Here is a 21710-nt window from a genome sequence, read left to right on the forward strand (position 1 = left end):
CCCTAATATATCAACAGGGCCCATAGCTCAATTTGGTCGAGGGCCTTCAAGCAGTTTAAACCAGCCATGCTAACAATGACTTTCCTCCTTGTGTGAATAATTCCTTCTATTATTTAGTTATTAAGCACACCTATGTGTCAAGTATTACCAGAGGACAAAAAGCGCTCAGACAATTCGAATGACCAATGGGTCATTCAACACTTTCTTAATAATTTCACAACCTCATCCCACTTACAGCCCGAGAAATTGGCTTCACACAGAAGTTGACGATACCCATCGCCACAAAATTAATCCTATTACTCTCCATGCGGCGATGCAGTTATGCAGCAGTGACCATTAGTGTGTGACAACAGGGAATATTATTTCCCATGGAGCCCCTTGGGCACTGTGCGGTTGCAGGGGTGGGCCGAGCGGGGGGCAGCGCTGGAGAGGAGACAGAACAAATGCAATTTGAGTCCGAAGAAATTTTCCCCTGAAAACTCAATTAGGTCTCTGCACGAGGAAGACAGGGTGATGAGGGTCATTTTGTTCTTTCTAATGGAACGACAGAACGGCGGCGTGTAATGATGGGCTCTCTTTTTATTCTCTTGGCTTTCACTCACTGCCCACATCACTGTCACACTTCCCCCCCTCCCATCCCCTCTTCTCCCCTCCTCCCCACACACACTCAGTACAATACAGTACATTTGCGGGGAAGAGCGTGATTAAAAGTTCTCAGAAGGAGCGTGATTAAAAAGTAAAAAGACTTCTCAGTCTCTGAAGATGGATTTCAAATAATGTCTGAGAAAAAGTTCTCTTGCTTTTCGCTGAAGGCTGTGAAGTGAGGAATTGAAAAGTGGGAAACAAGGGGAGCGGTGGGGGAGAGTGAGGTGGCGGGGGAGGGGGGTCGTTTTAGCTCTCGCCCCGCCGCCCAGAGAGCTCCTCTGATGTCGGAAAATGTGTGTGCGTTTGAATGTGTGTGATCATATTTCGTCGAAGCGCACGCCTGCATTCGACAAGTACAATTTCACAGAAGAGGTAGCGTCAGACAAGCCATTTGTCTGCGGAGGAAAAGTGCTTATCAGACACAAGGTAGCGGCCGTAAAAAAAAAAAGAAGCAGAATTAAAAAAAAAAAAAAAAAGACCAAAAAGAAATAATAAAAAAAATAAGGAGGAAAAAAAAAAAAAAAGGAGTAAATAGATAAATGGAGCATGGAGGAAAGACATTACTCGTGTTTACAGCTTTGAGTCTCCAGGTTTTCATTTACGAAGGCCAGAGACAGGTTAGTGTAATATAATGATGGTGTAGCAGTGCTTGAATTTACTCCCGAGAGATTGTGTGTGTGTGTGTGTGTGTGTGTGTGTGTGTGTGTGTGTGTGTGTGTGTGTGTGTGTGTGTGTGTGTGTGTGTGTGTGTGTGTGTGTGTGTGTGTGTGTGTGTGCGTGCGCGCGTGCCATTTTATGGTCTGACAATTCGACAGAAACTAGATGTGTAGCCATGAGCACACAGTGTCACACACACACACACCGGTTGGCGTTAGGGATCCCATTATTACTCATTTGGTCCCATTGTGCATGTGCGTGTGTGCATGTGTGTGTGTGTGTGTGTGTGACAGGTTAACAGTGGCATTAGGTTTCATTTATCGTGCGCTGCCTAATTGGGGGTTTTATGATGGCTTCATGATGCTCGAGGCTTGAACTTTAATTAATCAACCCGCCTCCACAATTTGCTTTGGAATCCAAAATCCCACAAAGGCTTAGACTCTCACACTCATATCATTCGATTGATATTCACAGCAGGGATTATGTGCAATATATGAGCCTTTGATTCATCTTAAAACTTAACGAGAATCGAGAAGTGTTTTGGGATATTTTCCCTTCAGATATTTTACTCTTTAAACTTCACATTTCCAACTCGTACAGTTTCTCCTCAGAACAGACTAAATTCACTTTTTTCTGCATTCACTGAAATCAAATAACATCTTCATCTGATGTCCAATGTGATTATGACAATGAAAGATAAACGTAGTTGATTATATTCGTGACAGACTTCGTTTTTCCCATTTCTACAAGTAGTGTAATCTTTGCAGGAGTTGGATGACCACCTCACTTTTACAGTTTCATTTATATTCATTCACTGAAAGACCTGTCCAATCGTCAGAATCCAGGTGGGAGAAGAAGTGAGTTGATCCAAATGTTAAAATCACTGCTATTAACCTTTACAAAGAGTAGCGAGAGATTTGCGAACTTTTCTTTTGCCTCATATGCATAACATACATTCGACGGAGATTGTTGGGCCGATTGCAGCTTGTGAAGAAGCCTGCAGACGATACTCAGGGCTGCAAAAAGCCCACCAAGTCCTCTGCATTTTGGTATTAAAAAGAAATGATTTATTTATCGATAATTCTTCCAAATTGTTGAATTGATCATAAATTAGTCATTAGCCTTGAGTAGAAAAACATTATTTACCGAGTTGAAAAATGAACTGCTGGTATGCGTAACAAACTAACAAGACCAACTTACTACATAAATTTCCCTTAGAAGAAACATGCCATGTTTGGCACCATATATATGAAACTAAATTGAATCTAACTCCTTGTTCTGTTTTTGTTATTGAAGAACCTCAGACTGAGTTGTGTCCTTCCCCCCGCTCTGGAAACAAGCCTGCACCCTTGTACTTTATTTATAGTCTCTCTTTCAGACGTCCTTTAATTGCTTAACACTCAGCCTTTGAATGCACAGTATAATTCAACCTACAGCCATTTAATGAAAGCTTTTATATCTAATGCTATAAATATCCTGTGTCCGGCATATCTTTTTATTTTTTTTTTTGTAATGAATGAATGAATGGTAGAACCAGTGGAGGAGGTGTCCAAACATGGCGGCCGACTCTTTCCAATGAAACCAACTAAAAGCATTTACTGTCCAACAAAGTAGCCTGTAAAAGATATTGAAAGTTTTCTGGCATAAATGCAATATTTTGGTGCATATTGGCTTTAATGATGACTATTTTTACATCTGCTCCTTCTGTAATGGAAATGTATTTTGGGGTCTAAACTGCATCACGTGACTTAATTTCCCTGTTTTGTGCATAACACTCCACCCAGTGTTCCCTGGGAGTTTCCTGGGACAAGATGTGTGTGTGTGTATATATCTATATAGATATATATATATAGATATATACACATATATACATTTACTGATCCATTATGTTGATTTCAGCTTTGTTGCGTCACCCTCCCGCCCATTATATTAACGTGCACCGACTCGGGTAGCATTTGTACACTCGAAGCACCAACGCTGACAGCCGTACCACTGAAAACAAATTAATATTCTACTTTGCAGCTACGATACCTTGCAGCGAGCCGGTTCCTTCACTTTGATCGCCACACGTAGGAGGAACAGTGATTCCAAAAAGAGCTGCGCGCCGATCGCAGATGGCATATCTCAGCACGACGTATTCAAAGCGCAGCAGAGGCAGTTACTTGAATCAAAACGCTCGTCCCGTGTGGGGCGTCCTGAATGTCTTTGAAGGGAAATAATGCATTTTGTGTGCTGCTGCGCTGATGAAAACAGATCAAAGCCATTGATTTCTGGTGAGGGGGACATGAGGTCATCGTGCTAGGGTTTTTTTTCACCAAAGTGTTCTGCGAGCTGGCGGGTGAACCTCCAGCTTCCAAACACCCTTTTTGACACCAGCCGTCCCCGCGGAGCCGAGTGACTAACCAACCCTCGGGGCGTCGGCTCGCGTTGCCCGGGTCGCGGTTCAGCGAGACGGGCATCGATCGGGTCCTGGGATCTTTAGCCCCGGGTGCGTTAGGCAGAAACAATGAGAGGGAGCTCCCCGGAGGATGCACACACTCAACTGCTCCTCTAAGATGAACCGTTCATTCCTGCATTTCAGTCCCGTCACAGACGCTAGCTTTAAAAGAACCAATATTTACACCTTCTCCACACACGGCCCACAGAGCTAGTATTATGGTAATATGTGTATGGAAAAATCAATGAATCAGCCATTCAATATTCTCAAAGCATGTCAGCAGTGGTTGCTTCTATTGTACAGCAGACAAATTGAAATTAAAATTCCAGAAAGAAAGATGTGTGCTGATGTTATTTGCTCTCCCTCCCCCTCCTTCCCCCCATGATTCCCACAGGATTACTCTAAATGGATAAGGAGGAATAAATCACAGCGCTGCATGTGAGACGCTGAATATCTACAGTTTAGATCAGCCTTACATTTTATATGCTGTATTTGAAATTGCTCAGTGAGACTGGGAAGATGAGAGCACTGAAGAATACAATGATCTCTCTCACACACACACACACACACATCAACTGTTACCTGAGCCCCCCCACCGCTGCAGGGCAAAGAGGCTCCCATGTTGCCGTGGTGACTGTGGTGGAAAGAAGTGGCTTGTTTTGTGATTGACAGCTGCCGCATCTGTTTGTTGCGTGTCTTCGGATGCTCACATTTCTCTCTGTGTGTGTGTGTGTGTGTGTGTGTGTGTGTGTGTGTGTGTGTGTGTGTGTGTGTGTGTGTGTGTGTGTGTGTGTGTGTGTGTGTGTGTGTGTGTGTGTGTGTGTGTGTGTGTGTGTGTGTGTGTGTGTGTGTCTCATTAAGGTGGTCCAGTCAGGCACATTTCCCTTTTAGACACCACAAGTGGCCTAATTAGCCATTCGCTCACAGTTGGTGCAACACAGTACAAAGAAATGGCTCAGTGGATTATAAATGGAGCAGTTATACATCAAAACATCTCCGAATCAAATTAATCAAACGAAAACAAAAAAAGAAGGAAATTAATTCTTTTTTTTTTTATTTCTCAGAGATGAGAAAGATTTTCGTTGCCATTCAGAATTTATTCAACCGGCTCATTTCGGAGATAATACGAACATGACAAGGGCAGATTTGAGTTTGGGGATGTCAGCAAGATGAGGTCCTATAATGAGCCTCTCCATGCCTTGTCTTGTTATTAAGTATTCATGCTTCAGTTATTTTTAACCTGCGGAGACATCAGTGTCGGGGTCTTTATAGCGGAGGCTCAGACCCTCCGATAACACCTCAGACAGGAGCCGACTCTCTAAAGCGGGTGGAAAACGATGTCTCCAAGCTCCGCCCTGTCGTTAGTTTAAATAAGCAGAGGAGCTGAAAGCGGTACCACTGGTTTTAAATAGTGGACAGTGGCAGTCAATTTAAGGAAACAGCATTTTCTCAATGAGAAAGGAAAGTAACCACAAATCTGAGTCAACGTTTTATGACATACAGACTGAAACAATATTGAAAATCCCTAAATACTTGCTGTTATTATTGTAGAAAGACTCAATGACATTTGGTTATAAAATATTCAGTATGCAAATCACACTTTGAAACCTCCGTTCCTACTCCGTCTCTTGTGCTGTTTTACTTCTGTGTGTTTATTTCTTATATTATTTTCTCTATATTCTTTATTCTTTGGCACATTTTCTGTGTATTTCTTGCATTTCTCCAGGTTATGGACCAAATGTCAACCATGCCCCCTCCATGGAAACTCCCCTTGCTCTTTTGCTAGTGTGTGCCAGAAACTCCTGTCTTGCTTCTGTTAGTTGCTTTGTGGTCGCATTTCATGATCTACAGTGTACAAAATGTTCATTTGCGATGTACTAATAAGGGATGGGCATTTTAAGCAAAGAGTACTATTTGATATTTGCTGGGAACTGTTATAGAAAGACAAATAAGAAGAATAGGAGTTTGATGAGATGATTGAAACCATCCAAAGGCTGAGATGAACTCTGATTTTCTCATTCAACTCTCAGCAAGAAAACTAATAAAAATGACAACCTTCCCTTTAAATTGTCCCTCATATATCAGGGTTTCTCATGCAAACTTGTATTGTTCTGTACCAAAGTGAGGAAACAGTCTATTTTTAGCCATTATTCCAGACTACAAGAAGGATACTGTTCGTTAATTTCACTTGTAATACCTTACGTTTTTAATTTAACACGCACAAAATGGAAGTAGTGTTTGGTTGACTGTCAAGAAAATAATCAACAGAGAATGGATGAATCCAGTATGAGCTTACTCGCATGGAAAAGCCTCTTTCATAGAGCAAACTTGATTGATTATTGAATCAGCAGGTCATGTAATGAAAACAATAATTAACTTTGAACAGTGTTTCGCTCTATTTGAGACTCAGTGCCTTCAGCTCCATTAAGAACTGTTTTCCTCTGAGGTGTTCTGGTTTTTTTTGTTTTTTAATGAGACCATTTCAATTCATGTTTTGTAATCTGTCAAATCCTACGCAGCACGAGAGGGGTGACAAAGCATGTGTGTGGCGAGTGAGTGGACAAACACACACGGAAAGGAATTAGAGGAGTGTAAACTGAGTGGGTGGTCGAAGCTGCAGATTCATAAGGAGGGGGAGGGGTGTCTTCGTGAGTGTACCGATGAAGCGGTTGGAAATCTCCGTCTCCCATTGATTTTCCTGTCTTTGTGCTGCTGGAGTAGTGGAATTGAGGCTTAGGTCTTCCAGGTACTGGAGATGCGCTGACCACGCATGTGCTGCTCGGGATGTTTTATTTTTGTTTTTTGTTTTTTTGTCGAGTTACATCCGTGTGGTGTGTTTGTCCCTGGATTTCCTAAACCCACAAGTCTTCTGCTTTCTGTTGCTCTAATCTCAGTTTGCTCTGTTGGAAGATATTCTAGTCAGGACAGGATACTGTAAATCTCAGATTTGATACAAAATCTGACCAATTATGAAATCGAATCTATCGTGTGGATAAAACGGTCATCTGCTCTGAAAATATATGTTGGAGAGAAGGCTACATAAAGCCTTGTTTGGGTGTGTTTTTTGTGACCGCATTCCTCTTTTGTGTACCAACAATAAATTGACTATCAGCCTCCGTTTTCCAATAAACACTGCTCATATTTCTCCTTAAGCAGGAGTCTTATATTATTATCCTCTCTTGCAATATGCACTTCATCCACTGAGGAATTGTGGGATTGTTCCTGCACAAAGTGTTGCTTCCCAAACGGATAAAATAAGAGCATCAGCAACAGCCTATTAAAACTACATTGGATTGCACCGTCGGATTACTCATGGAAAACTGTTGCACCAACGACTGTAATGAGTATATGAACCAAATATATTATTTACTGTGACAATAAAAACACAGGAAAGAAAAAAGATCAAGCATTTATTATCATCTTAATATAATTTATATTTCAATAAAACTAAGGTTGACTATTAATCGTAGTGGTGCAAACGTTAAACAATGGATTTTGTGTGCATGCACGACTCTTGCAGAATGATCAGGTTCGCATTTAAAGATGAAGTTTGTGTTTTCTTGTAGTTTTGTGTGTAACAAAGCCTGCATGAATGCCGCTGCTATGAAACACAAAATCACAGTAATTCCAGTAAAGATTGTGTCTCAAGATAAAAAGCAAATCAATAAAATAGTCAGTAAACCATGTTTTGTTTTTTTTGTTTTGTTTTTTTTTGCTATTAAAGCCTCCCAAGGTCAAGTACATCTCTGTATCTTGCTTCCATGCATTTCTCCTCCTGTGTCAGAGGTCTGTGGCAGTTTGTAGTCGTGTTCAGGGACTTTTTCTGGGTTTCAGCGGTCGGCGTTCATCCTCCGCAGCTTTGCTGGCAGGTTGTCCTCCAGCCTCCCTCCGGCCGAGAGAAGAGGGCTGTGCATGGGGACGGGCACGGGGGACAGCGTGGGCGTCAGGCTTTGCTGGTACAGGTCTCCTGTAGACTGAGTCATGGGTTCGAAACCCACCTTGAGGGACTTGAGCTGCAGCCGGCTCTCCGCCTCGGGGCCCGGTGAGGAGCTGAGGCGCTGCAGCTTCAGAGGCAGGTCTCCCGTGCTGCAGGCCTTCTCCGGGTGCTGGGAGCTGAGCAGAAGCACCTTCCTCTGCAGGTCCTCTTTCCCCGACGAACTCATCCTCTGCAGTTTGCTCGGCAGCCGACCCCCGGCACCCCCGTGGTGGCCTCTCTCCTCTGAAGTGTTGATGCAATCCACAGAAAACACCCGGTGGCGCCGGCCGCCGTGGCTCTCAGTCAGTGCCGGGGTGGGGGTGGACGCAGGCGAGGGCAACGAATTCTTCTCTTCGTGCTCCTTGACGCTGTACGGCGGCGTCGGGACCTCGAACGTGCTGTGGAACTGCGAGTAGTCCACCCGGAAAAAGCCTTCCTCCAGGGACATCACCGGCAGGAAGCGGTGGCCCCATAAAACCTCATCCTCCGTGTATGACGTCCGGGCCTGGCATGTCATACCTGCAGGAGAGTGACATCGTAATAATTTGAATAACTGCGATTAAATGGGGTTCGAACAAAACAATTATTGGCTGATAAGGAGGAACGTGAAAGGGCAGCATTCCCTCCCATTATCTCTCTTCCTTTATTACTCGGGAAGACAGCTTCGTGCTACTTCCTGTGCAATCATCTCGTCCAATTTAGTCACAACAGTCAACCGACCGCAGAAGGTTTCTTGCAATTTCCTGTTTGATAAAAGCAACAACAAAGCCGTTCTAACCTATTGCTTCATTTCTAGCTATTTTCTAAGCACGCCGCCTTTAATTACTGTAATAGAATAACCACCACAAGAGAAAAGCGAAGAGGGAAATCCTGCACAGTCTTTCATTCCTGGAGTTTGTGTCTCCTTGCAATGGTGACACATTCTCATTCTCGCATTCATCCGTTAATGTAGGTGAAAGGTGAGCGGTGCTCGTTATCGGCGTGGCTGGTGTTGGTTGTGATAATTGCCCGTTTAAATCTGATTGGCATAATTAGCTATCGCACGGCACCGCATTCTCCCGTCGATACGTCGACGGTAAGAGGAAAAGGGGTCCTGTCGCTACACGTCTTTATCGTTACTCGGCGTGTTGTTTGCACTTTCCGCTCATCATCAGTTGGCCGACTGACATCGTGCTCTCGTGGCACGTTTTTTTAATAGCGAGTGTAATTGAGAAAAAGTAATGTTTGGTGCCTGTTTGTCTACAGCATGCGGGCATTCGAAAACATCTTTCTTTTTCCATTTGACCTCAGCTCCCGCAAAATAATTTTCTTGACGTTTGGATGTTTGTTGGAGGTCCTTCGCGATCAATAAGCACTTAGTCCATATTTCTTCTGATCCAGTGGCTTTGCTACATAACCCGAGCATTTCTGTTAAACACTACAGTTAGCCGAAGAGTAGGAGTCTGATCCCTCATCCCTCTGAGGGATGATGTGAGCAGTGTTATGTCATAGCCTGATGCTATTCCAGGCTCGCTAACTCATCTTCATCCACAGAAAAACCTTCAACAGTCCTACATCTACAAAAAGGCCTTTTTTTTTTTTTTACTCACAATTAGCCCGGAGGCTTGGTTTTAATTACGAGGGTAAGTTCGTGATCATTTCTCCAGCTGCAGTCTCTCTCTTCTCTTACGGGGAGAATGGCTGTATTTCTGCTGGCTGTGGACTCGTAAAACAACAGTTATACCAGTGCAGTGGAAGCTTGTGGGTTTAGAGCCTGACAGGCACCCCAGTTTAGTTCCATCATTCAGGCATCATTTGGGTATTCAAGCAGCTGGTTAATGTTTACTGCATCTTGCAGCAGGAAAATAAAAGCCCAGAGCACGACTATGCAAACATTTGGCAGGGCGTCCCTGAAGAATACTTTGTAAATTTCCTGACAGTAACCTTCACCGGTACTGTTTACAGAGTGTATTATGTTGATTTGCCTTTTCTGTAAGACTCTGTTTCAAATTTGTTACTTGGCGAGAATTCAATTTAGTGAACGTGTGACCTATAGATGGAGTTGACATGCCTGGAAAAAAAAAAATAGGCAAAAGGGACGAATGTTATGCTCTACTGACCTCTTGGGACTTCGACATTTCTAGCAAGAATACAATTTGGACCACCTTTTGGTGCCATTTATATAGCGCTTTTTTACCTTAGCGGTCGCTATTGACTACCATATACTCAGTCTTTTACAAAGATTTGTACGATTGTATCCTCTGTTCACGCCTTCTGTTGGACTCGGTTTTCACTTCTAGGTGAAAAAATTGATTTCATGACATCTTGTGAAGTAAGAGCTAAATTGATTAGATGATTTTTTTTTTACTTTTTTAACTTTTTTTTCTCCACAAAGAACTAAAATTTTAAGTCAATAAACTAATGATGTGCTGCTCCTCCAGATGTAGTTTTGCACGGTATTGAAAAAAAGAACGTAATGCCTTCAGACATGAACTAAAATTGACAGGTATTAGAGCCGCTGCACGGTAATCTATCAAGTCTACTTTAGTAAAAAAAATTTAAATGAGTTGGGGAGACAATCCACAAACTGAACAGCTGTGTCAGCAGCAGCTGGATGTGCGGGGATAACTGTTAATATGTTTGGGTTAATGGGATGTGCGTTATGTGTGAGGAGGATGACGGGATACTGGGGACCATCGAAGGTGACGCTGCCAGGGCTTCCACTCCTCTACTCCTCAGCTCTGAGTGTCACAGCATTGCGACACTAAACTTCTGGCTGCACCCTGATTTAATGGTATTATCAACAGAGCACAGACCGTGTTGCCTGCCCGCCTCTCCGCTCCCCCACTGATCTCTCCCTCCTGCTATAAAAGCCTATTCAGCTCTACGGTGTCTCCTACAACAGTGGCAGAGTACGTGTTAATGGAGGAGGGGAGGGGGCGGGGGGGGGGTAGATGGAAGCAGCGCTGAAAAGAAACGAGGAAGATGGATTTATTTGTATTGCACCTGAGGGAAACAAAAAAAATCATTGTTAAATATGCAACAGAGAAAGCAGCAGCGTAGTCGCTGAGAGTTCCTCCAGCATTGGCTGCCTGTAGTTTACAGCGGCGGCTGTGTACCGATGTCTCGCAGGCTTACCTCTGCTCTCAGCTGTCATCTGAAAAATGGAGTGGAACTTCTACTAAAACCCCAGCCCATTCATCAAAGTGACGCACGCAGCCATGACCACAGGCTTTTATAATGCATAGAGTGGGCATAAACCGATTCTGCAGTAATAAAATATCCCTCATAATTCAATCAGCTTGTCATTCTCATGTGTTGTCCTCATTCTCTCTTTTTTCAGCCCTCACGTCCTTCAAATTTGCAAAACTGGGAAGGTGGGGAAATGAGATTTCACAGGGTCTAGATTAGGAGTATCTGTTAGAGAGGGAACGTCATGAGGGTTCATATTAATTTACATTTAGATTGGGAGTGAGAAAAGTAAAGAAAAGAAGCAATTAAGAATGGGAGAGAATACAAAGGGCTGGAAAAAAAAATTGCTCACCTGTGGTCTCCACGATGCCCTCGAGGATAACGACAATCTCAAACTGTTCGTTCATCAGAGAGCGCTGGGAAAGGTCAAAGAAGGGGCTCTTGGGATTGATTTCATGGCAAATGGTGAGAGGGGACACCAGGAAGAGCTGGTCAGCGCCCGTCCCGAAGCCGACGTCCAGCTCGCACTGGTCCAGAGGCAGGAACTCGCCCTCGGGTGTCTGACGAGACTGGAAGACAAGAGCGAGGAAGGAGTGGAAGACAGAGGCAGGAGAAATAAAAGATCGAAAAGGAGAAGAGAGAGACGAGAAAGAGAAGATTAGATTTGATTTCTTGCTCTCCTTTTGTCTGATGAATGTCAATTAGTTTCCTCAGTTCAACAGTGGAAGCATTCAAATCTTGTACTTGAAAAATTACTGAAAAATTGTCTCTAAATAAGATCATACATACTTGACATTATTAGATTGTTATTACTGATCCATCAGTGGTAAGTGGTTCCAAACCTATTTTTTTATTATTCATTTGCTTTTTATGAAATAATAGATCAGCCGAGCCTTTGACATTTATCAAAGTTAAGCCCCTGCTGGAATGTCCTATGTAAAACTGTTAATAACTCACAGAAAAAGCCTGGCGTTGAATGCGCCTTTATATGAAACATTGTTTGTTTTTTTTAATAATCAATGTTTTGGAAGTAGAGAAGTAGAAAATATGAATACTCCATTATGTCAGTGTAATGTTGTGCAGATAAAATGTTTGCCTTGCGTTTCCCGCGTGAGCACGGCTGCTAAAGTGAATTATTTTGAACTCGGACGGGCGGGAATTCGCATCCTTTCGTGTCTTTGCTTTGCACTTTGTGTGTAATCTCCCCGCGGGAGTAATTCGCTTCTTTCTTGTTTGGTCTGAACACACAGTGAAGGTGTGGAGGTGTGACTTTGAAAAAGGGTTATACAACCCTCCTGAAAAGCTGATGGAGGATGTTTGTTTGTTTTTCCATGTCTTTCTTTTCTCTGGATGGTCCTGTGGTGTCTCTCGTTTGCTGTGGCCACAAACTTGGCGCTTCACATTGATTTCTGGAAGAACTTGCAGGCGGACGTGTGAGACAGCCGTGTTTGGACAGGAATCGCCCACCGACTGTTAACTGCTGCTGAAGCCTTTCATTGCCCGGAGGATGTTCGAGCCCTGCACTCAGGTTCCTGCATGTATTTTCTCCTTTCTGTTCTTATTCTGTCTAATCAATCGTGTTCACCTTTTCTCTTCCTGTTTTCTCAATTAGCAGTCTGCTTTACCAAATGATCTTAAAATTTAAGCAATTTTCTTAAATCCCGCTGTTAGCAAAGAGGCTTTGAGTTTTCAGAGGCTTATTTCCGTGTCACTTAAAGGTTCAGTTTGTAGGATTTAGGGGAATCTGTTGGCAGAAATGGAATATAACATTTATATTTGTGTTTCCGTTAGTGTATAATCACTTGAAACTATTAATTTTGGTGTTTCATTACCTTAAAATGAGCCTCTCGTATCTACATATAGAGCAGGTCTTCATCAAAGGAGGCCGCTATGTTGCACTGCTATCTACAGTTGCCCAGGAGGGACAAATCAACACTCTGGATATGGCCTTTCACGTTTTTCATAAATTTTCTTACGTGCTTGGAAGAAGAGGTTAAGACGCTGTTTTCAGTTGGTTGCAATGTGCAGCCTCACCACTAGATGGCAACAAAAAAAAATCTGACATACCACACCTTTCAAATAAAAACGCCTGAGTTTCATCAAAGGAGCCTGTTAGATTTATTTGTGGCGGTAAGAGATCAGACAATGTTATGGTTTAAATGAGCTGTATTGTTCTTTTCTACTTCACATTGCATCATGAAGGTACACGCTGCTCAGGACACTTTGTTCTGAAGTTCCCAATTAACATCCATCATAATAACAAAAATGTCTGTGAAAAGTTTATTTTTACTACCCTGTAATTTAATATCAATAATTTTTCAAAACCTTTTTCTCTCCTTCTACATTGTTTTACCTCCAACTGAATGTGTCATGCACCATCCACCCACCCACACACACACACACACACACACACACAATTTTTCTTCCACCACACAACAGCTTCATAATGATCTCCCACACAGATGTACACTGTTTCACCCCTTCCTCTCTAAAGCTTTTTCTGGATCTTTTGTTCTTCTGGTAAATCTTTAAGTAATCAACGCATCATTTCCCCAAAGACAGTTTCCTCTTTCAGCATCTCAGCGTGGTCCCGAATCTGATTATGATACTCAAATTAAGAGTTTTTACTTAATGTCTTACCGGGTAAAGTAAAGTTGTTTTTTTTATTATTTTAAAAAGTGGTTAATGTCAGGAATTTATTACTTTTTATTTGTTTGGTTATTTCCTGGAAAATGTTTGCTGAGTGAATTAGTTGTTGCTCCACCTTTCAGTTCTCGCTCAGGTCAAATACTGTTTACAGTGACAGCTTCCCATATCTAAGCAGTGATTTTTATCAGGTTATGTTGGTTGAGGTTGAACAGCTGGTCTTCACTAGCTCTTAATAGGAGACATGAAAAAAGGAAACAGCATTGCTCTTGTATTGCAGTGTAGAGCCATTGAACCGTATTATTATAATTATACATAACCCTGTTTACCTGCTTGTTCTTATTTTCAAAGAGTACGTTTTCAGCTTTAATGTTAAAAGAGAAACAGACCAAGAAGGATGAGCTCAGGCTTATTGACTGGAGCTGCATAATAGCCATTTTATGATGAAGGTAAATGTGGTGGACAAAATAATAGAAAACGCCTCGCTGACAAAAACAAGTTTTTAATTCATAAATAAATTGAGTTTCAGTTTACATCTTTGGATCTGCTTTCGCTCCTCCTTCTCCTATCCGGCCGTCTCGTGTATTGCAGCTACCAGTCAGAGCTCGGTTTCGTCCTGACCTTCCAGTGACATTGCCCCCGTAGTTTACCCCTCCGAGATGTAAACTGTGAATGAAGTGTGAGTAAACAGGCTTTTGCATTGCCAGAAAACACTGCTTTTTCTATTTCTGTCTCTTGTGAATATCAATGAGGTGCTCTTCTGAATTTAATGTTGAGGGACGGCTTTCATGTCGGGGGGGCATTGTTTCACTTGTCAGGTGCATTTCAGGCCGCTGAATCCCGTTTGGCATCGTTCATCCGCGAGGGGTTATCTCATGCTAGCTTAGGGAAATTTTTACTTTTCACTTTCCGTCTTCGTCGCTTGATTAGTAAAAGACGGATGAGTGTATGCAAACATGGACGGGCAAAGCTCCTTACACAGGCCCCGTTGGCACTCTGTACACGCCTTCCTGCACAAAGATTCGGAGATAGCTGAGCCTGTCTACTGTTATTTTTTTCTGTAAATCTGACATGCTGCTCAAACAAACAAAACAGATTTATTTTTTTTTTCTGTCTAAGCTCTTGAAGTATCCAGACATGGTCTCTCTTAATTCATTGTCTACACTAGATTTTTTTTGGGGGGAGGGGGGATGATGATACAGCAGAGGCACCAGACAAGCAAACATTTCTGTTTTTACCCGTCACATCTTACTGCTCGACAACCCGCTCGACCGCTTCAGCCGCTCGTTATCATCAGAAGGGCAACGTGGGTTTTTTTTTGTTTTTTTCTTTGGTGCTCACAAAAGGAGCGTTTTTAGCACCGTGAATGATGTTCATGCATGAAGACAGGTGGTAAATAAAATTGATTAGGCCTAAAGTGTCCTGATCTTCCTGCTGAACTCCACTCCATGCTCGGCCAGGCCCTCATCAATCAGGAGGCTCAGCAGACAGTGTGTGTGTGTGTGTGGGGGGGGGGGGCAGCGGCAGCGGAGGAGCTGGTAGGCAATCAGATCGACTGACGAGCCAGCCGAACCATGCCGGCCTTAACACTGCCAGATAGCCTCGGCCGAGTCATTGCATTTAGAAAAAGGGTGGGTCGGTGTCACATGTCAACCCGATCCAGTCCAGACTGAGTGAGACGAATTGATTCAATCAAAGCTAAACTAATTGGACAAAACAACTAGGGATGGACTGACCGGTTTTCTTCTGGCCTTTATTATAAACTGGGAAAAAGTAAACAAGTGCATAAGATCACGTCTAGACTGATTTGGCGAAATTGGACATTTCTGTTTGTCTAAAAATGCTGTTTGCCGTCCACTGGCCTTGTGGGTGGATTTTGTGAAGGTCTCCGTTCACACTGAAGGTTCGGAACAACACAAATTCCTCCACTTTTAGCAGAAGAAAAACAAAGTTGGGTTGTATAGCCAATACCTAGTCAGACTGAGAAAGACACAGAGCCCCCGTTGTGTCGTTTGCTCCGTAAACACCTTCTCATTTATAATGTTTTATTTCTTTTTCTTCAGACAACCGAGCAACTAATAAATGGACATTTTGATTGCAGCCCATAAAAGCCACGTTAAGCGTTCAAACGGCAATTTCTGCTCTGCCGCGATTCACCATTTTTGTGTCATAGTCAAATGGAGAGTAATGACAGCACCTGTGCCGTGGGGTCAGCTATACTACCATTTTAAATGAGCCATCACAAAGAGGCTTCCAGGCAAAACAAAGGCGAGCTCAGCAGACACTCCGCATTATACAGATGAATCATGAGGTCGGCGTTTTGTGGATTTGTCCACTCGAGGGGGAGCGTGTCAGGAAAGCTTTTTTTTGTTTGTTTGTTGTGAAAACATTAACTGAGAATGAACAGAAGGTCACACTGAAAAGATTGGTTTTCATATTTGACTCTTTTTCACATCTGAAAGTTCGGACTAAGGTTCATGTTTTTGTTACATTGTTAGACCGGTTGAGTTTTGCTTTCATGCTGCATGACAAACCTTCTTCCTGTCATCATCATCACCTCCGTGGGCTGCGTCTGCCTACACTTGACATTGATTGGTTTGTAGACGGGAGGAGTCTGGCGCTGACGTGTTGTCAACTCAGCTACAAGCGTTCTCGTTTGAGTGGTTCTGGTTCTTTTTTACCCCATCTATTGTTTAATGGGTGTTGATAGCCGGACTAAAGTACATGTAATTGGTCCAAAAGTCCAAACCATCCAAAGAAAAATTTTACACCGCAAATGAACTGAACCAGTGTCCAGTTAGATCCCGAGTGAGTCCATCTCTTTTGGTCTGACCAACTTTTGGTCCTTTGGTCCTGGCTGGAGTCCAATGCTATCCTATTTTGGTCCAGACCAAACTGAAAAGTCCAAAGATCTGGACCCAACAAGGTGTGAAAGCAGCCTTTGACCTTAATGCAGTGAGGCTGAGGTCAAAGTTACTTTTACTTCGAACTGTGTATTTTTGTTTTCCAATTTCTTAGCTTAAGATCGATCCCAGGCTACTTTTGATATCATCAAACTCTGTCTGCATTTAATGGGACATCTGCACACTCGTGTTACTGACTGTACAGCCGCAAGAAAAGCATGACTCAGCACAGTTTGGTTTGACAATGCGTGTCCTTGCCCTGCCTGCTATCGTATTGACGTGAGAAAACGCACGCCACTGAGACAGGCGGCGTGATGGAGGTCATGTGAAAAACGTCACTCGAGGCCGACTAAGCTGCACACAGTGAAGTAACACAACTAAACTATAACCACACATTAAATCTGGTCTGTTATGTGTACAAACTTTAATTTTTTTTGCAATAAAGTCAGCAAATTACGACCATTTCGCCACCCTGAATTCCACAGTTTAACAACTCGCCTCCAATCTTATTTCCCACCGTATAACAGACACTCTACTTCATGAATTGTGCTCCTGTATTGCAGTAGGAAGATATCAAGTGATGCTGGGCCACCTGTTTCTAACTGCCCTGAAAATATTTATTACCCAGATAGAGCAAAGTGCAAATTGAAAATTTAGCAGATTTGTGTGGATGCAAAGGCAAGTAAAGTCATTCTGACACTGTGAAGGCTTTTGGTGCACCAAAATTTAAAACCCATAAGGTGTCAGATGTTGCTCGCAATGTTAAGTCCAGTAATGTCTTTTATGTGCTCTAGTTTCATGTCGTTGGAAAGAGTTTCAAATTCTCTGCGTGGTACTTGGTGACTTTGGCAGAAATGGTGTCACAGTGTTCTCGGCCAAAACCGTGTTTTGTTGCGACTGTGCTGCCTACGTTTTCTGTTTGTGTGGAAAACACTGCAACAAGGCTCGTAGTGTATTATTGTCAGGAAGCCTGAAGATGTGCTCCCTCAAGAATAATAATGCTGTATTTTAGTACTTGCGAGTTTAGAAATTATGAACACTTCACCTCACAAGTGCCTTTTTTGGATATATAATAAAAATAATCTTCTTGAGGAAGCCAAGCTCAAAAAATGAGCGAGCGCACAACAACAAAACCTCGCATACATCTGTGCAGACCTTCTCCAGTACAGCCTCCAAAGAGGAGAGAAACATGAGCAGCCCAGAATCTGGCTTTGGGGCTCGCTTAATCGATGACTGTGGGGCTTCAAGGCGTTTCCGCCGGCCCTCCACAACCCGATAGTATAATTGAATCTCTTTGTATGAGGAAAAAAAAAAAAGAAAAAGAAAATCAATTCTAGTTGCAGGGACTATGTAGTCCACCGTGCAATCCTCTGAGGAGATGAACAGCCGAGAGGATTTCACTCCCTTCTCTATCTCTCAAATAGAAGACACCACTCACACACCGAAAACATTAAGAACAAATCTGTCGGTATATTTCTTTTCATGCTTCTTCTTCTCTCTGCAGCCCTTTCACCACTTTCCCTTCACTTTCTCACCCTCCTTCCAAAGTCAAACCAGAGTCATATTTTCGGCCGGGACGTTCCACCAGGATGCCCTCTGAAGATGTCACGGACGCGTAAAGCTGCATTTCAGCTGCTTATGGCGGGACTCTGGATGACAGCGCTCATTGGTCCGTCTCTCCCTTCTTTCTGCTGCCTCCTGTCATCCAGTAATCATCCGCAACAGCCCAGCAGAGCGCTGATACGCAGACATACTGTCCAAACGCAGCAGCGCCAACAAGTGTTGCAATTTAGACCGGAAAAAAATTTGATTATTTTCAAAATACCATAAAAAACGGAAGTTATTATTTACTGAAAAACGAGTTGATATCTTCAGCTGTCTTGTTTTATTTATCAAAAACCCAAATATGTTGAGATTACTGTCATATTTGGGGAAAATAAAGCCTCAAATCCTCATATTTAAGAAGTTAGAACCAGCAGATTATGGACATTTCAGCTTCGAAAAGGAACAAAATGATTATTTGATTACATAATACACAGATCCACCAACTTTTATGCTGCACTCTGAGCTTCTTTATACAATGTTGAGCTGAATAAAATAACAAGGCTCAGCTGAAGAAAAGTAACTCATACAAAAAGGAAAAGTCAAGTAAATCTTTGTTGTCAGCGGTGTTCAGATTTTTTAAATTTGTTTTATAATGTGAATTGAATGAGTTGGGTAAGAAAAACAATGAATGACTTCTCAATGAACCGCATTGAGAAAGCACCTGCCCAATCAGAGCTGAGTATGTAAGTAATGTGCTTAAAGCTTCATATGTGTGCAGGTTTCTTATTTGTACAATGCAAGAGAAAGTATTCACGGAGTTAAAAACCCTCCTTCACCTGATAGGTTGACTAAATCACTCATTATTTATACATCCAAAGCTTTTATTTGCACTCATATGTCCAAAGATGAGTTCTCTCTAGAATCCCATTAGTGGAAGTGGATCGCATTCATACAGCTACCTTCGTGCTTGGCTCATGCTTTATAAGACATCATGCTTACGGTTTGCTTGGAGTTCAAATCATGGACACAAACAGCTAAAGAAATTGTTTATATTTGATTTAGAGAAGAGTTGGAGGGTTGTTCGTTTACTGTGTTAAAGATGCAACCTGATGAACACTGCAGTTCCCCAAACCCAGTGTCTCTGTCACACACTGTCTTCACAAATTTAAAATGATTCTTCTGCCAGGAATATCTGAGCGTTTCATGATGAAGCATGACTTCCAGAGGGCTGCGGTTCAACAGCACCACCAACATTTCTATACAGGGACTGCACTGAAACCATTCCGCTTCAAATAGGACCACTTTAGTTTGGTATTTAACTATTGCTTGTGATGTGTAATATTTAACGGTATGTTCATGCTAAATAATGATTTTCTTTGTGCAGTGACTCACCTGATTTTAGATTTTATTTGTTTTTTTTGTCTTGTACTCAACCAGAGCTGCTGCAAATACTCCGTCTCGGTCAGAGAGTCTTTGAAGCGAAAGAATAAGGTTAGAGCACAAAGCCCTAGAGCAAAAAAAAAAAAAAAAAAAAAAGCAAGGAGCACACAGTGAATGCTGTATATATTGTATTTCACAGAGAGTGGGAGTGTAAAAACTATGTGGGGTTGGCAGAGAGGTCTTGGAGTTTATACTGATTATATTTCCTGTCGTACCGGAGGAAAGGTAAAAAGATTGTATCCCTACTGTTTAAAGAAAAAAGAAAAAATCCCCGAGCTACAATTATTTTGTGAAGCCACGTCTGTTCTTGTCTCCTTTAGAATTCTGCTTTGTTTGAAAGGAACACAAATCCTGATTTCTTTTTTTGTTGTTGTTGTTGTTTCCAAGTTGAAAAAAACACGTCTCGGTTTTAAAATCGAATATTTCTGACAGAGTTTTAGTGTGGTGTTGTACTGCGACTCGGTATGAGAGGTGTGTCACTCAGAGGGAGAGAGTCTAATTGAGATGCTGGGAGCTCGCGGCTCAGTCTTACAAGAGAGATGAGGGAAATCATGGTACACGTGTGTGATTATACTTCATGCCTATGGGGGCTGTTCACTTTCTCCATGCTCGCAACTGTGGAGTAAGCTCGGTCCTCTCCTCTCCTCTCCTCTCCTCTCCTCTCCTCTCCTCTCCTCTCCTCTCCTCTCCTCTCCTCTCCTCTCCTCTCCTCTCCTCTCCTCTCCTCTCCTCTCCTCTCCTCTTCTCTCCTCTCCTCTCCTCTCCCTGCCTGCCTCCCTCTCTGCCTGCATGCATCATTAAGCTGACCAACGCTGTGCTCGATGTGGCTCTGCGGAGGAGAGCACAGACATAAACAAGCTCCAAGCACCTCGCTAATGCTGTTTGTCTTCTTTATGGCCCATTTCGCACGTTGAACATGGATGTGGCTGAAAGGAGCTCTATTATGATAATTAAAAACACGAGTTGATCGGCCCTGTCGCCTGTTTGTGGCAATTTTCTGCTTTGTTTGCTTGCTTTGAGAACGTGAGGTTCATTAGCTTTGTTCCACCCAAAATCTGCTGACAGTTGGATTCAAACCCACAACATTATATCACCTGTGTCTACTTCGTCCTTTTACTGTCTGTTGCAGCCATATTCAAACTGTCATGCTTTTTTAACACATTTTCTACCTCGGGAGAGAAAAAAATACCCCAAAGCAAAAATAATTCACACCTTTATGAATGCCATAAATGTCCCAGGAAAGCTGTTTTACTGACTCCAGTGATCTGTGGTGGTGCGTGAAGCTCCCCTCTCACGACAGATTCACTAACCTTACTCTAAGTGGACCATTTCTCTTGTCACATCAACTTACTGATACACACTTATCTGTCCAGGTGACACCACAGCTAAAAACGAGCTGATGCCGGACATGGTGTCTACCGATCCCTAAAATGACCAACACGGCCTTCACCGTCTTATCTCGGCGGTTTGAGATGCATCCACCTGTCTGCCACTCAGCCTCTCCATCCTGCAGCTGTAAGATTATGGTAATGCCACTTTAAGCCTGTTTTGTTTAACAAGGCGTGCATGTGTAGTCTGACCTGCTTACAATGAAGCTTTGAATAGAAAAATGTTAATTTTAACCTTTGATATTGCAATTTGTTGCTGTTTCCTTTGGCCTGGTGGGCTCAGATGCAAGAGGAAGTAAAGAGAATAAAGAGTCTTCAGAGATTCAAGCTGTCAATCAAGAGCGCAGTCATTGTGCCAAAAAGAAATGGCATTTGCATATAGGCCCACAGTATGTCTAAGTGACAGTGCAGATTCACATCCAGTGCAGCAGAAGGGCGTCATTTAAGTTAGACGAAGTTTATTTTAAGTTTTGATTGGTAATTGTAATTTTATTGCACGTGTGAAAGGATTTATGTACAGCATGTGTTTAAGGCTTCTTCCACATTTCAGGGTTTCACTTTCAGCGAGTTATCATCATCAGAGAACATCTCCTGCCGAAGCTTACCTTTATGAGCTTGCACCTGATCTGTGCGGACACCATGTGGCTGTTCCGCAGGTTGCCCACGCGGAACATGAGGCACAGTTTGCCGTCTCGCTGAGAGATCACCGAGTCCTGACTGAACATGAGCGTCTCTGCGCGTTTCTTAGGCTGGGACATTTTAATGAACATGCAGCCGATGAGGAAAGCGTCCACTATGGAGCCCAGCAGCGACTGGAACAAGAAGAGGATGATGCCCTCCGGACACTTCTCTGTGATGTACCGGTAGCCGTAGCCGATCGTGGCCTCAGTCTCGATGAAGAA

The 21710-nt window shown here is 42.8% G+C and overlaps 1 protein-coding gene and 1 long non-coding RNA gene across 3 annotated transcripts in view; one reads left to right on the forward strand and one right to left on the reverse strand.

Moving 5' to 3' along the window:
- LOC138627071 (uncharacterized) overlaps positions 1–21442 on the forward strand; it is a 54334-nt gene extending 32892 nt beyond the window's left edge. For both annotated transcript variants that reach the window (XR_011311353.1, XR_011311352.1), the window contains exons 3-5: positions 12303–12414; positions 20794–20946; positions 21359–21442. This is a non-coding gene — a long non-coding RNA (uncharacterized lncRNA). The remainder of the gene's footprint in view (positions 1–12302; positions 12415–20793; positions 20947–21358) is intronic.
- The window catches only part of LOC138627058 (G protein-activated inward rectifier potassium channel 1-like), a 14944-nt gene continuing 369 nt past the window's right edge, over positions 7136–21710 (reverse strand). The window contains exons 1-3 of the mRNA XM_069709127.1: positions 21414–21710; positions 11239–11455; positions 7136–8234 (exon numbers count right to left, since the gene is read on the reverse strand). The exon at positions 21414–21710 is cut by the window's right edge and continues 369 nt beyond it. Of these exons, the coding sequence (XP_069565228.1) occupies positions 7570–8234; positions 11239–11455; positions 21414–21710 (1179 nt within the window). The 3' untranslated portion in view covers positions 7136–7569. The remainder of the gene's footprint in view (positions 8235–11238; positions 11456–21413) is intronic.

The sequence above is a fragment of the Brachyistius frenatus genome, unplaced genomic scaffold, assembly GCF_029030835.1.
Source record: "Brachyistius frenatus isolate BFR_SWC_R1_liver_20210118 unplaced genomic scaffold, ASM2903083v1 Contig_80, whole genome shotgun sequence".
In the NCBI taxonomy this organism is placed as follows: domain Eukaryota; kingdom Metazoa; phylum Chordata; class Actinopteri; family Embiotocidae; genus Brachyistius; species Brachyistius frenatus.